Source organism: Poromitra crassiceps, assembly GCF_964638095.1.
Source record: "Poromitra crassiceps genome assembly, chromosome: 1".
In the NCBI taxonomy this organism is placed as follows: domain Eukaryota; kingdom Metazoa; phylum Chordata; class Actinopteri; order Beryciformes; family Melamphaidae; genus Poromitra; species Poromitra crassiceps.
The window spans coordinates 96,035,040-96,051,542 of NC_139623.1; the positions used below are offsets into that span (position 1 = coordinate 96,035,040).

The 16,503-nt window shown below is 40.3% G+C and overlaps 1 protein-coding gene across 1 annotated transcript in view; it reads right to left on the bottom strand.

Annotated features, from left to right (window-relative positions):
• nrg2a (neuregulin 2a) overlaps positions 1-16,503 on the bottom strand; it is a 92,598-nt gene that overhangs the window by 19,317 nt on the left and 56,778 nt on the right. Inside the window, exons 4-6 of the mRNA XM_083633296.1 lie at positions 14,559-14,679; positions 9,545-9,621; positions 1,026-1,128 (exon numbers count right to left, since the gene is read on the bottom strand). Coding sequence (XP_083489422.1) covers positions 1,026-1,128; positions 9,545-9,621; positions 14,559-14,679 — 301 coding nt within the window. The remainder of the gene's footprint in view (positions 1-1,025; positions 1,129-9,544; positions 9,622-14,558; positions 14,680-16,503) is intronic.

Sequence of the window (16,503 nt, forward strand, 5' to 3'; positions counted from 1 at the left end):
TCTGTGGTGAACAAAAGCTTATGAAACTGAGACATTTGTGTTCAGCAAGATAATCTTCACAAATTAACACCACTTTTTTTTAAGCGTATTGTTAATGTGATTCTCAAAAATCATGATTGCCAGAAAACACTTCAAAAATCATAAAATGGTATTCCTTTATGAAGATTATCTTGCTGAACACAACAGTCTCAGTTTCATAAACTTTTGTTAACCTCAGAGCTTATTGCAGGCATCTAACCAAAATCCCCACACAAAAAACACAAAGAAAAAACGGTAACCCTTTATTTCACAGGTACCCTAGTTACATATGAACTATTTGTAATTACACATGAACACCAAATGTAATTACACAGTAATTACCAATAGTTCTAAATGACGTTCATATGTAGTTACATTGTAACAGACCAAATTTTAGGTCCGGTACCTAGTAACTACATATGAACTACAGTTGAATAGACTCACTCCACTTTACAGGTCCGGTACCATGTAACTACATATGAACTACAGTTGAATAGACTCACTCCACTTTACAGGTCCGGTACCATGTAACTACATATGAACTACAGTTGAATAGACTCACTCCACTTTACAGGTCCGGTACCTAGTAACTACATATGAACTATACAGTTGAACAGTCTCACTCCACTTTACAGGTCCGGTAACATGTACAGTAACTACATATGAACCACAGTTGAACAGACTCACTCCATTTTACAGGTCCGTTACAATGTAAGAACATCATTTATAACTATTGGTAATTACTGTGTAATTACATTTGGTGTTCATGTGTAATTGTAATTACAAATAGTTCATATGTAACTAGGGTACCTGTAAAATAAAGGGTTACCAAAAAAACATTGACATGTACTTCGAGGGAACCGGGTGATGCTAACTTCCGAGTTTTAAGACTCATTCCCGCGGCACACCATACAGTACATTTCCAAGGCTTGTAGTGGCAGCAATTGGAAAGGAAAGCATTGTGATCAAAACTCATATGAGTGGATCCATATTGAAGGATGACTTACTTGGTTTTACAGTAGGCAACCACACATACGATGCCCACCACCAACAGTGCCACACAAATACCCGTGATTGTCAGGACTCTTTTCTGATACAGCTCCTCTGCCTCTGTCAACATCACACCCACAAATACACACACGCACCCACACCCACACACACCACATGCACACAGTAAGAAACAAGCAGGGAAAAAAATCAGTCGCTTGAAGGTGTAAGTTCCCACTTTTGCACAGTACAACTAAAAAAAAAATCTCTCCTGACTATAGTGTAAAGCTTCTTCTCCATGACAACTCATCTCACAATCACACCTCTCCTCTCCTGTAATCAGAAATACAACAGATGCTCTCGCTCCCTATGCTGCGGTGATGGGAGGCAGCGTGGGTGGGTGGGTGGGTGGGGAAGTACATTTACATGTACTTCGAGGGAACAGGGTGATGCTAACTTCCGAGTTTTAAGACTCATTCCCGCGGCACTCCATACAGGGGTGTAGGCAGGGGACAGGGCATAGCAATAGTTAAGACTGATGTGTTTATAGGAGTGTTATTCTCCAAAATCCTACAAATTGCAAATTGTGTAAGGTTTAATGACTAATTCGATGTGCAAATTGTGAAGTGTTGTACCAAATATGTATGTGCAAGGTCTAACACATGCAGCTATCTTGGATGGGTGGAAATGTAGGTCAAAAATATTCAAGTTGCACCTAAATCAGATCCTCTAATTTTAAAGGTTCTGTTATCTGATAAATCTATCAGGGAGCCTTATCAATACTCTCATTCTGCTCATTTATACTATAGCTAGCATATACCTACTGAGGCATTATCACAGTGATACTGTACAGCTTGGAGCATTATCCATACCATTTACTGTAAATAAATATCTTGCTAAAGACACCATTCAAATATATTGATACATATCATGATACATGAGATACATGATACATATCATATATTGATACATATCATGAAGAAATGAAATTGGAGAAATCTTGGCCGATGTTTTTAGCCTTTTTCCTTTTCCAGACAAGAGCTTGTGTGCAGCTGAGCAGGAGCCTTTGTTTCCTCTGGGGAGTTAGGGTCCTGTACAACCTCTCTGGGGAGAGTGACGGAGCAAATAGCTAGTCCTGATAAATAATGTAATAACAATGAATTGAATTTGTACAACTCCTTCCATCAGAGGTTTCTTACCCTGTCCTTTCATTCACCAGCAGCCATTTTACATCAGCATGCCAATTTGAGTCAAGTTTCTGACACCGTGACTAAAACAGCACGGTCAGTTTATTTATAGCAGCAAACTGGGTGATATTACTAGTTATCGAGTGATGAAGAATTTTCAACAGAGGTAAATTAATGTTGATGCTGGTATAATACTAATATTCTAGTAGTCTGACTAGTCTCTCAAGCCAGTCTATCTCTTCCACAATCTTCAAATGCTCCAGAGAGTCTGTACTTCTACCCATTAAAAGTTGGACAGAGGAAGTTATCATCTTCCAAAGGAAACAAACAAACAAACAAAACAAAAACGCTTCAAACCAGAAGGAACTTCAATAGTATCAGACCAAACACGACACTCTGAAACGTAACTGAGGCAGGTGAAACTTTGAGACCTGCTGAAGTACAGACGTAGTTGTCAGGAGCATTTGCAAATTGCGGGAGCAAACGCGCCTGTCTTTAGAGACTAATATTATAGTATTCTCGTGGTACACCAATGTACCTATGAGTTTTCTGTCTTTAGAGACTAATATTGTAATATTCTCGTGGTACACCAATGTACCATATGAGTTTCCTGACAAGATGCCTGTAATATATTCTAGTATTCTCGTGGTACACCAATGTACCATATGAGTTTTCTGACAAGCCTGTAATATATTCTAGTATTCTCGTGGTACACCAATGTACCATATGAGTTTCCTGACAAGATGCCTGTAATATATTCTAGTATTCTTGTGGTACACCAATGTACCATATGAGTTTTCTGACAAGTCTTTAGAGACATCGGGCCCTATCTTGGTACAGGGAATATCCCCTATTTGCACTTGCGCACCTGTGCCTTAAGGCAGGGAAGATAGCAGTCCGCCTTGCGCTAGTGTCCAGGTATTATGCCGAGTTTTGCACCCCCACCCGGCAGCAGCTAAACGCAACCCCACCTCACAGGAGCATATTGTAATGATTTATAGAGAAATGTAACTGTTTAAAAGTGATATAATTGTCTGGGTAGACGTGACCTCCCTGTTAAAACAGCCCCAAAATATGGTGGGATGCAATTCTCGGTGGGGATGCGGAAATGTTCACGGCACGTGCCGCAGGCGCAAATTAGAGGCATGCCAAATCATCTGCGCCCCCAAAATGCCAGCGCAAATGGAATGTGGGCGGTCTTAAGTACCAGAATTATTCACAGGTGTGGCCAGGCAATGCCTGGGCATTACATCAATAAAACCGATCGGATTCCCGTCTCGCAATCGTTGTTTGCGATGCCATGCAATATGTTGTAATTCTCTCCATGCGAAATAGAGTGGACTCACTCGTGCCGAAGACAGAGAGAGCTGGATGAGTTTTCTGACAAGATGCCTGTCATATTAGTTCTCGTGGCACACCAATGTACCATATGAATTTTCTGACAAGAGGCCTGTAATAGTATTCTCGTGGCACACCAATGTACCATGAGTTTTCTGACAAGATGCCTGTAATATTAATTGCGCACTCCCCCCAAATGCATTATTTGATTCAAATGCACTCTTGTGGAAAAGGTAGGCAAAAACAATGGCCAACAATAAAAGTAGGAAAAGTGAAAATAGAAAACATGGCTGCATCTTCTAAATATAGCATTGCATGCTCATACCACAGCATCCACTCCTTGAAGGATAAATCAAAGCAGCAACACAAAAGTTCTTTAGATGTATTTATACTTCTAAGCTACATTTCAACCAGACAGAAGTCATTGGAGGATGCAAAAAGAATAGGACAGGGTCACACATCAATAAAGAAGAAAGGAAAAGACAGAAACTAAAGGCATGGGACTAAAGGGACTAGATGGATGATTGCTTAGAAAGGTAGAGTTTAAGAGTGAGGTAACTACAAACATGATAGCATGCTTGTTATGGGGTTGAAGGTGTGCTATAACTGGAGTGGAAAAGCTGAAATCTGTCCTATGGAAAATGTACTATGATGAGTGAGGTGGAAATAATGGGTGTCCTATGCAGCACTCGTACTGCAATTCATGTATATCAACAATCAGCTACTGATTGTGTGATTTCTGCTAATTTGGGCTGGAACATGCAACAATAGAATTGGAATGTAGTTCACATGTGTAATACTGCATTACTGATTTCAAATGTGGATGAAGTGGTTTGTGGAGGGTAGTTAAAGAGAAAGAACATCTTCAGAGTTTCTATGTTAAAAAATCATCAACTCAAATGCACATGCATGAGAGCTGCAGGTGAAGGCATCCATGTTAATAATGTTTGATGGAGGATCAGTTGCATTGAGTTTTTCAGACCGATGAGTTACCATCATTATGATTGATTGATTGGTTAATCAAGGGACTATTTGCTTCACAGGTTAGGACATCTATTTAGTAGCTATGCTTAGACTGAGAATCAAAATGGATTGTTCCATACCCATAAATTCAATCCCAAGATGCTCTGCCATTGCAGAGGGTTGACAGTTGGAAGAAAACAGAAACAAAAGAACAGCTTTAGAGAGAGAGACACCTTCCAACATACAGTTGAACACGCATAACAAATAAAAATGGGCATTATAGCAACTGAGACAGCAAACACGAGACGTAATTGTCATCACAAAGTGGTCAGTAAAACACTGGCCACTTTCAACAAGCACCTCGGTGACAAGACGCCAGAAAACACTCACAGCATGCAACACCAGTCTACACAACCACACTGCATACAACTACATGACTACACAGCTATCAATTGGGTTAAATTAATTTGCAATAGGATTACTACTACCAAAACTAAAAATGTGATTCTGGATGTTCCCTTGTATGTAAATGATATATTTCTATCTACTGCATGTCTCAACACAGTCCAATGTTAATACTGCATTTAGTACAGGCAACTGTTTTTGCACATTTGATAGATGATACTTGTTAGTTCGCAGACAAACATTCCCTGCATGCTATTTGCAGTATTGTAGTACTCGAGTCCGAGTTGATCTTGGACTTGAGCGCTGAAGACTCAAACTTGGACTAGAGCAGTCATGCATTTGGACTTGGAAGTTGGGGATTCAGACTTGTTAAAGAATTTTGGGGGGGGGGGGGATAGGCCCTAATAATAATTTGGCATAACATATTGATATAGCTAATAGACTCAGGTGATGGGAGATATACAGTAGCTATATTAATAGACTCAGGTGATGGGAGATATACAGTAGCTATATTAATAGACTCAGGTGATGGGAGATATAGCTATATTAATAGACTCAGGTGATGGGAACTCGACTGGGACTCTTCTTTAGTGACTCGGACTTGGACTTGAACACTGGGTACTCAAGACTTGTCTCGGGATATAGTGATTTGACTACAACAACACTGGCTATTTGGATAATACGACAGATAATAGGACCGGCGTGAATGTATTAGGTGCATAGCCAATATGATTTCTATGGGGGAAATACTGTATGCGTCTGCTGAGACTATCTGCATGTGCTTTCAGTTTTCTCTTCGCCCAAAATACTAAATCATCAGCTTCATTCCACACCCATCAAATGAATCAATCTAGCAAAGGAGTGCATCTGTACAGTATTTGAATAATTATGTTAAACTGTAACATTTGGAGGTGGATTCTACAGTGTACATGTATGGGAAAGTGAGGCCATAGGGAGGCTGCACCGACCAGCTGAGTCCATAGCTCTGGCAGCTCACTGGCTTTACTCTGGTTGAAGCGAATCCCAGCTGTTGTTATGACAACATGCTCTTGTTAAGCCAGAGGAGCTGAAGCCATCCTCCTTCTCTTCTGGGGATGGGAGGCGCCCTTCTAGGCGGTGGGGACTCTGTGTGTGTGTGTGTGTGTGTGTGTGTGTGTGTGTGTGTGTGTCTGTGTGTGTGTGTGTGTGTGTGTGTGTGTGTGTGTGTGTGTGTGTGTGTGTGTGTGTGTGTGTGCGCGTGCGTGTGTGCGTGCGTGTGCATGCATGTGTATGTGCGCTTTTGTTTGAGAGAAGCTGTGCGCTCTTTGAAAGAAAATATAATCCATTCTCATTAATTGTGAATTGAATAAGGGATGAACTATCTGAAGGCTGTTACAGCAGTTACGCTAAAAACAAATGGTGCCGGAGTAATCGTCACTTCAAAGGCGATACATTACACTGATGTGCCTCAGTTCTCGCAGGGAGCAGTCAGTCACCACTACATTACTGCAGTTGCGATGTGGCTTTCACCGACCTGATTCCTACGCTGGATGTGCACTTTTTGAAACAATGACAGACAGGTTAATGGCCATCTGGAGGGAAACAGGGATGGCTCTGCAATCAATGTCATGTGTCAGGTCAGATGTTATACTAGGATAGAGTGGAGGCGTCAACTTTTCTATGTGAATCCACAGACTTTCATTTAGGTAGCCTATGGTTTACAGGTGGCATAGAATTTGCTCTTACTATGTCTACTCTTAAGATCCTCCCACAATAGTGTCATGGGTGGGTGGCAACCTTTATGGGCATAAGCGGTTGGGCGAAGATAAATGCTTTATGTAAAGACAGAGCTTTTTTTGCTTTGTGTGGTGTGTGGTTTCTACCATATTGATGCATGATATGTCATCCTTTGTTTCTCTAATGCTAATGGCTTTTACTCGTGTGTGGTCTGCTCTTTTGAATGGAAGTGGAGGAATCAAAGTCTTGTCTATGTTCATGTGGCTGGATGAGAGCTTGAAATGTGTGCTCTCTTTGAAAGGAAATACAGTCGCACAGCTGCACCAGGGTTAAACAGAATGCAGAACAAGCATATCAGCGTCTACTTCAGTCATTTCAACAGAGCATTATGACTTCATGTGAGGCGAACTGACTTGGAGTTAAGGGGTTAGGTACTCTGAGCCAACCTACAGTAAACAAACATTATGTGTAGGCTACACGAGTCAGGCCGCAGTGATGGGGCAGTGATGGGGCAGTGATGGGGCTCTGCAGGTCGCATCAGGCCGCTCATGAACACATTAAATTATCATCATCATTATTGTGTGACTGTTTTGTTAGACTAAACTGAAACCACATGGGCTTGTAAAGACATGATGCTAACAGGCATGCAGTATAATATAGCGAATAATTAGTTCTTGGCCATCACACGCCGTGGAATGTATGCAGCGTATTTAACGATATACTGACTGTGATTGGTATACGTTTTCTGAGAAGCAAGTCCAAGCCTTCAATTGTTGGATGAGAGGAGGCCGATAGGAATGTATGTTTCATTGATGTCTGCCCTTCTTGGCTACACATGTCAATTGGGTTTCAATGTCACCCACTGCATAAGAAATCCTACAAGCAGTCAACATATACTGTAAGTGACACTGAAGTGGAAGCGATAAAGTAGATAAGCTGAAGAAACATGATTCCAGACCATGTGGATATTTTTCAAAGGGAAAAAGCTTAAGGGCAAGATCTGTCAGGTTAGTTCTCTAAAAAACCTCTGTCTAATCTGGGTATAATTATGCATGTGATGGATGTGTTTGCTGATGTTGCCAATGTGGAGTGGTGCAGGGCTCAGTTCTCTTACCCCAGGCTAGCCAAGCCATTTGACACGGCACTCTGGTAATAGTGCATGAACTTTATGCTAAGGACATCTGCGAGAGCAGTCCGAGTCTCCACTGTGAGAGCACCGTTTTACTGCTACTTCTGAAGCTGTGCATGTTCAAACAAATGCAATTGTGAGCTTCACAATGTGCAATCAAGCCACCAGAGTCACTAGAGGCTCTCCTTAAGGTCAGTTATTGGCTAATATTGCAAAAGCCACTGCATCTCATGTACCAGCTTACCATATCTGATATGAAGTGATGTGCCGTCTGTGCTAGTATGTTTATTCAATTCAATTTATTGTTGTCCACAATGTGGAAATTTGTCTTTGGCTTTCTTATTGTGGCTTATTATTATTGGCTTTCTTATTGCGGTTTAACTAATGGCAATGCAAGGACTAAGAACAGCAACAGCAAATTGGACTTTTATAATGAATGCTGTGAATTCTTGACAGATTTAGTGCCTACTATCAAGTGAAATTAGTCAATAATTATATGGGTGCCGAGTGACATTTTGGCATGCTGACTTGTGTATAACCTGCTAAAGAAGCACGGGTATTATTATTATTATTATTATTGTTATTATTATTATTATTATTATTATTATTGTTGTTGTTGTTGTTGTTGTTGTTGTTGTTGTTGTTATTATTGTTATTATTATTATTATTATTATTATTATTATTATTATATATTCATGAAGAAAATCCTATATCTTGTGGGTCTATAGAGGCAATCAGGCCAAGATAAATCAGAATGAAAATGTCATCTGAACAAGCAAATTCCTTTCGAATGGCAACATTTGTCATCAGTTAAGGCTGTGTGCAACCAAACAGAATCAACCATTTGCCATGCCTATTAGTTAAAGCTAATTGATCAGCCTATTAGTTCAAGCTAATTGATCAGTCTTGCCTTTCTCAGCACTAATAGCATCATACATGACTGTGTTTGCAGCATCAATATACTGAGTTAAAGGGATTGAAATTGCATTTCTCATTAGACTGTGTTGTTACATGCAGTTGACTTCATACTATTCCATTCAGCATCCACATTCAGCCCCTTACTTGTCACTATCACGTTTCCTATCAACTCTCTGTTCTGAGTGTAGTAGACATGCAACTAATTATGAGTTCATCACATGCAGACCAGACATGTTAACAGTCTCTACTCGACTATGCTAGCTTACGAATGAGTTATCAGAGACGGTAGAGACACTAACCAATCACAACTAATCGATCAATGCAATCTCTCCACATCCAACATGCATGACACAAGGACAGTCTGACAGTGACAGAGGAGGAAATTGACATACGGTAGAAACTGGCCATAACGTAGGTTTGACAGCGATCACCAGTAAAGTCATTTGGACACCTGATGGAAAGAAAAAGAAACAAAGCCACAAAAAGAGAGAGAGAGAGAGAGAGAGAGAGGAGGAGGGTGGTGGTGGTGGATGAGTGAGGAAGAGAACAGAAAGAGAGAGAGGGCAAGGGTGGAGTGTAATTGAGAGAATATTTATATGAAATGGGTGAGGGAGGGAGAAAGAGAGAAAGAGAGAGAGAGAGAGAGAGAGAGAGAGAGAAGGAGAGAAACATAGTATTAGAACAACAGCACATCTACAGCCAGCAGAGGCAGAGGTTCCCATGGATGACACCATTGTGTAGTTTGTGTGGTGCACAGCTCGGTGCATGTCGACCTGAGAAGGAGAGAGAAGGGGGAAGAGGAGGAGAGCTGAGGGGGGGGGGGCAGCAGGAGTCCACAGAGGTGTTTTCTCTGTTCTCAGCTGCTCATATCAAGTGGACATACTTTTGAAAGGATTGGGCATGTACAACCGCAGCGGCTCAGTCTGTAAGCATCGTGGGCCAAAGTATCCGTCCGGACATCTGGGAAGGAGCACAAAAGTATTATACAAAATAGAAATATTGTGAATATTGTGGATTTGAATCCCAGCACACAGAAAATTCCATAGAACACACACAACTAGGTCTCTTCTAGGAGTCCCCATTGTGTTAAACTGTTCTGTTCTGTTCAACACGACTGTATTCAGTTTTGGTACTGGCACCAATTACAGAAAATGGAAGAAATACATTAATACTGGCACTTGCTCATCAATGATAATTGGTGATAATTGGTTACTTCACCAGTCCTCTCGTCTTAACTCCTGTAATACTGCGACTACTACTACTACAACTACTAGTACTAATAATGATAATATCTATTTATATATAACTTTTCTAAAAAAATATTTTTGAAATGGCTTTCCAGCCAATCAAACTGTTTTTGAATAGTAAAAATAGCAGGGAAATATTGAACAATCAAAACAATAAAGAAATGTTATAAAAGTAAGAACAATACAGTAAAAGCAGCAATATATGAATGGCAAATCAATAAAAGGCAAATTTACAAAAACAGATCTTAAAAAGACACTTAAAGAATAATACAGTCGTGTCTATCTTTATATGGAATGGCATGTCATTCCAGAGTTCAAAGATGCAGTCTCCCTTAGAGAGAAATGTAGGGTGGGGCTAAATGGTGTGCTGCTTTGTGGGTAATCAATAACATCTTAAAATCAATTCTCAATGTTATAGGAAGGCAATGCAAGGAAGCTCAAATCAGGTTCATGTGATCTCTTCTCCTGTTGAGAGCCTGGCAGCTGCATTTTGAACCATCTGCAAAAAGAGCTTTATGACCAGAGCACTGAGTTACAAAAAACAACAACAACAACAACAACAACAACAACAACAACAACAACAACAACAACAAACAAAAACAAAAACAAAAACATGAATTTCCCTTTTTCAGTCCTGAGTAGACAAAAAGATATTGGAGAAAAAAAATCATGAATGTGCAACATTCTTTACTTGTCCCTCATAAGTGCCCCAGAGTCAAAAACGACCCCAAGGTTTCTAGCATGAGGCTTATATTTGAGGAAAGATCCCCTAGGTCCTAAGGTCCTTGTGTAGCAGACTCAATTGTGTCTGGTGGCCAAACAGTCGTACCTCATTATAATTGCATCAGGGTGTGGGGTTGGTGTTTTAGGGGGTGAGAGGGAACGGTCACCAAAACAAGGTGCTGGCCGTCAGGAAAATCCTAAAGAGTAAAACAGACACAGAGCCACACACTTCTCTCCACGCAAAGAAAAGCTCAGGTTTATTCCATCATGTTTGGTCTCTTTTTGCATGAGAAGAAGTGTGCAGCTATCTCTCTTTTATTGACTCTGCAGCTTGGTGCTTTAGGGGTACCGACATTCCACTCTCTCTCATTCACAACTTCACCAGCAGTCCAACAAAGGTCAAGGCTAATGATTTATGGGTTTTACACAAAGCCTCCCAGGAGTATTATGACATTCAATGTTAAATTACTCACGCTGAGTGATTTGGTTTAACTGGGGAATAGCACCACCTAGATGAAGGAAAACTGGTTGAAAGAGGAAAGAAATACTATCGCTATGTAATTTAAATATCAGATGAGTGTGCAAATATTCAGTGTGGTTTGGCTGCAAACTTAACTATCTTCAGTAAAAAATAAGAAAAAAAACCTTCACATAGGCCTACATAACATTTAACTTAAAGGAACACTCCGCCCATTTTCAACCAGCTTTGTATCATTAGAACATCAGTAGTATATCAGAAAACTGTAAACTGTTTTGAAGTCTGTCATTTAATTTGACAGTTATTGAGTGTTAAAGTGTGGACCAGTGACATCACTGGTCCACACTAACTCAAATTAATAACTCATTAACTCAAATCAACTCTCAATAACTGTCAAACTAGATGAATGACTTCAAAACCGTCATCTAGTTTGACAGTTATTGAGAGTTGATTTGAGTTAATGAGTTATTAATTTGAGTTAGTGTGGACCAGTGATGTCACTGGTCCACACTTTAACACTCAATAACTGTCAAATTAAATGACAGACTTCAAAACAGTTTACAGTTTTCTGATATACTACTGATGTTCTAATGATACAAAGCTGGTTGAAAATGGGCGGAGTGTTCCTTTAAAATCTAAAGAATAATAAAAGAACTCTTGGAGAAATCGTGATAGTTTTAGCATGTGTTGTATTTGCACTAGTCATAATTTCTCATGTGTTTTCTGCTTACATTCTTCCAGGGAAAGGAGCCGTTGGAGAGCAGCAGAGCCCCAGCCGGAGAGTTGAAGACTCCCGCTGCTGCAAGTTCCCACTGCACTTTGTTGATTTTTTTTTTAATAATGGATTTTTGGCTCTATCCCTATACATTTTTTGATTTATTTATTTAGACGGGACAATGTCTAATTAATGTCTAATGAAAGTTTTGAAAATAGAGATGAAAACTAACATGTATGAGAGCTATATACCAAATGGATTGTTCAATGTTCATCCACTTGGAGGAGAAAAAAGGTTTGCCTGCCTAGTTAATAGATCCAGAATATTGAGTTTTGATGTGATCTTCTAAAGCACAATTTGAATTATTCAATCTCCACGTTTTTGGTTAATGTAACAAATGTGGTTGCTATAACAACACGTTTTCACTTACATTTGCCAAAAATGGTTAATAGTCCATTGTCAAAGCTACTCAAGACTTATGCAACTGTTAAAAAAACACTATATATAGTGTTTTATAATGATTATATAATTATACATATTATATATGTATAATATATATATTATACATATATATAAAGGGGGGGCTGGGGAAAAAATAATTCCTTATTATAATCCAAGAGAAGCTCAGGTTTTCTTTTAAATTAACGTTAGAGAATTTGGTAAGATCATATTTAACACATATCAAGGGCAGCTGCTTGGAATCCACTGAAAATCTAATTTCCTTGGTACCTTCGATGACTACTTTGGTAGTTAAGTGTCTTTGCTCTGCTTTTCATGCTTTGACCTGGCTGATAATACACATGCTATACACATCTGTACAATAATCCACATGCCAAGGAAATGTCTACTTTGGGTCATTAGTTAACCTTTCCCTTCCCCAAACAAAGTTGATATTTCAAAGTGAAGGAGCGAGCATTAAAAATAGGCCTAGCTGTCTGTAAGACTTGTTTAGCCAGTGAGTAATACCCACTGAAGCCTGGCCTATATTGAATGAGATGGCTTTGGGGCAAGAAATCCCTGCAGACCTTCAGTGCATTATCCAACTTTTCTGCAGCCATGCCCTGGCCGGCCGTGAGTGAATTAGCTGCAGCAATTGAGTTATTGCTGCCTCCAATTTGTACACACACAGCTTATTGAATGGCTGGTGCAGCCATGTCCTATTGTTGGTCGAATATTCTTCTTTGGGCCAACTGAGCGCACAAGATGAGAGGAGCCAGAGGACTTAGGGCATGTTGATGATGGAGCAGAACATACAACATAATAATGTTTAACAGCAGTACCAACTGTTAATGTAATGATAATGTACACGTTTTTAATTGAAATTTTACTGCTTATGCCAGTTCCGTGACATACTGTACCTGGTGAATGAGAACAGTTATTTTTTCCGCACAAACCAAATCTCCAACAATGCAATGATGGCATAAACTCAATACAGATCAGCCTATGCTGTCCAGGTAGATTCCCTGCCTAATAACACGAGGGTCACAGGTTCGAGCCCCCGTGTTACTTCCGGCTTGATTGGTTGTCCGCATGACCCTCCTTTGCCGGTGAAACGTCTTGCTGTCACGGGATAAGAAGTGGCGGGTGACTGCACATGTATCGGAGAAAGCATGTGCTAGTCTACAACTCTCCCCAGATCGGTAGAGGGGATGGAGCAACAGCCGGGAGAGCAGGGGGAATTGGCCAAGTACAATTGGGGAGAAAATGGGAGTAAAATCATGGGATTTATTTTATTTTATTAAAAAAAAAAAACATCTGCCTGATTTACAGACTATCACTATTATGTTTTCCATTAAAAAATAAAATGAAATATACTTTCTACATTTATAGAGCAATAAACCTTCTTCTATCCTTCTCCCGTCTATATAACTTTCATTTTTTATGCAAGGTATGTCAAGTGATATGAGAGAAGTTTATCCCCCCCCCCCCCCCACACTTCATTTAAAACCTATAACCTATCCTGGACATTATCCCCCAGGAGTGTACAAAAAGTTTAACGACCCTGGGTCTAAGACAAACCATTGGAGATTGAAAATGTCAAATAGAAAAGAAGAAAATAAGCCAATGATAACATCAACCTGTTTTCTCCCTGACAAGATGAAACACAAGGTTTCTGCGCGACATGGGAGATAAGGGTCTAGAGCCCCCTTCCCAAGGACGTTAAATGTAAGCAATGATTCTATTGACCTCATTGGGGGCCTCTAACAGGCATAAATATTTGCTCACTACTAAAGCAGTGACTCATGACATTTTCAAAAGCCTTTTAATGTGCAGCTCCTCTGACTTCTACACTAAACACGACTTAAAAGGATGAGCGCACCACCAGCTCATCTCCTTATTAGCGTTAAAATACACAAGAAATGAACAGAACAGGTGCAGTACGGCTCGCTGGCAACAGCACTCTCATGCAATGTGCCACTGCTGCTGCAAGAAAGAAGAACATTAGAAAGAAGAACATTAGAAAGTGCTGTGGTGAAAACAAAACTGAAAGAAGAACATTAGAAAGTGCTATGGTGAAAACAAAACAGAAAGAAGAACATTAGAAAGTGCTATGGTGAAAACAAAACAGTCGCATATGAAACTGCGGGGTGGGATGTGAAAGAGTGCAGCTCTAGAGTGAAATGAGCCTGGGGAAGCTGCTGCACAGCGGCAGAGGGAATCTCTAAAAAGAAGATACTGTAAAAACAAGATGGAAGCAGAATCAAAATTCAGTATGAATCACAGCAATACTCACTTGCAGGAGAGTTGATTTATACCATGTATGAAGTAACAGTCACCGCCATTCACACAGTAGGCCTTCTCTGTGTCGTTGCATCTTCTGGCATGGCCTGAGCCTGGAGATAGCGTTGTGGTTACTGAGGAAGACATACAAAATCACACGCCTTGGTCATGATCTTAATCAGAATTGGTGGAATATATATATATATATTTTTACTCCAGTATAAACAGCAGTAAAGACGAAGAAATCGTGGTCTAAAAATACAATCTGGAGCCAAAATAAAGAGGCATGATATACGGTCTCACATACTCTAAAAAGATGTTTGATATCATGGATTTGCTCATCTTTCACTATTGTTATCAGTAGAATATGCTTGCATCTTTACAAGTATTCTCGACTTGTCTCATATTGCACACTTGTATTTTCGTGAGTACTCTGTTTTCCATCCACAGATCTAATTGTGTCTCTAAAGCAGTGTTGACACTATCTCAACAAGTTCTATGAGCAAGGATAAATATTTCCCTGGCAAAGCGTAGGAGTTGTTTATGCAATGACTCAGGCCCTTGGAATGGCCTAAAATGTCATGTATCTCCACTTAATCCCCCAGAGTGAATAGATATAATATGTTTGGGATGAAGTCTGCTTATCAGGAGGAAAGCAGGGAAGTTTGAAGGAAGGCGAGTGCTGAGAGAGGTGCACAGTGGCAGGATTGGGCTTGAGAAGGGAAGAGGGAGGAGTATTACATCCATGTCAGATGTTGGGAGGTGTACCTGCTGTCAGTTTGTTATTAGCACCTTCCCAGGAAGTGACAGCTTGTTGGTCGGCGTACAGAGCTTCCACTCTGTGGTGCTTTTGGAAGACCTTTACAACTACAATACATCAGCATCAGCCTCCAAATATTCATGTCATGCAAAATGTTGTGACAAGAAGTTGCGCCGAGATTGCATTCAGCCAGGCCTGAGGCTCTGACATATAGTAGGCTCTTTGCCACGGTGAGGACAAGATTTCACCACTCCCATTTGTAACGCAGCGGAGGAAGTCGGCACACTCCATCCTCTGGTTGAAAAACAATGCTTTTTCTAGTTCAAAAGTACACTTCTGGCTTAGCTTAAACAACAGACGTTAATGTCTGTGCTGGTTAGCATCACAAAGCAAACAGCTGACATCAATTTGCACTTCACTGGCTAATATGAGTCTGTGAAGTACAACGAATAAGGAAGCACTTAACTCACTCCAAACAAAATATTTTGAAACTAAAATTACAAATGTTACTACATTTTTGGTAAATATCACCAAATGCCAAGTTGAGGATATCACAGCTCCGCAAAAACAACGGCATGATTTTCAAACATCCAGTCCAGCTGGCTGGCTGTTCTCAAGGTCAGAGGTCAGAGTCTTCCCATTTCAGCTGGTCATAATACATTGGCAGACATGCAGACATACAACTGACTAATACATTACATGAGGTAATCTTTAGTCTGATGACACACAGTATGACTAGACAGTATATAACTGTCCCTTCACTTATTGTGGTCAAAACAAGGTATCATATTTGGCCTTCCATCCTGAGTCATCAGGATATTAACCAGCTAGAACTCAGTAATGGCAAGCATTAAAAGAAAATGAGCTGAATCTGCGAGCTCATGTCTCACTGGTCTGAACTTCAGCTGACTCCAACCCAACACTTCACCTGACTCCAACCCAACACGCCACCCAAACACTGTCAACTGTGCGCTGATGCATTTCCCAGTTCAGCAGTTAATAAGAACAACCTGAATGAGACATGGCTGCTTTTGGTTCATGTTACATACATTTACACCACCACACAACACACACATCTTCACACAGAAATGCTGGTGAATAAAAGTACAGACAAAAGCATTGGGGGAAGGGGGGGGGGGGGGGGTTGGGGGGGTTCCACAAAATGTCTAAGGCAGCAAACAGAAACAGCAGAAAATAG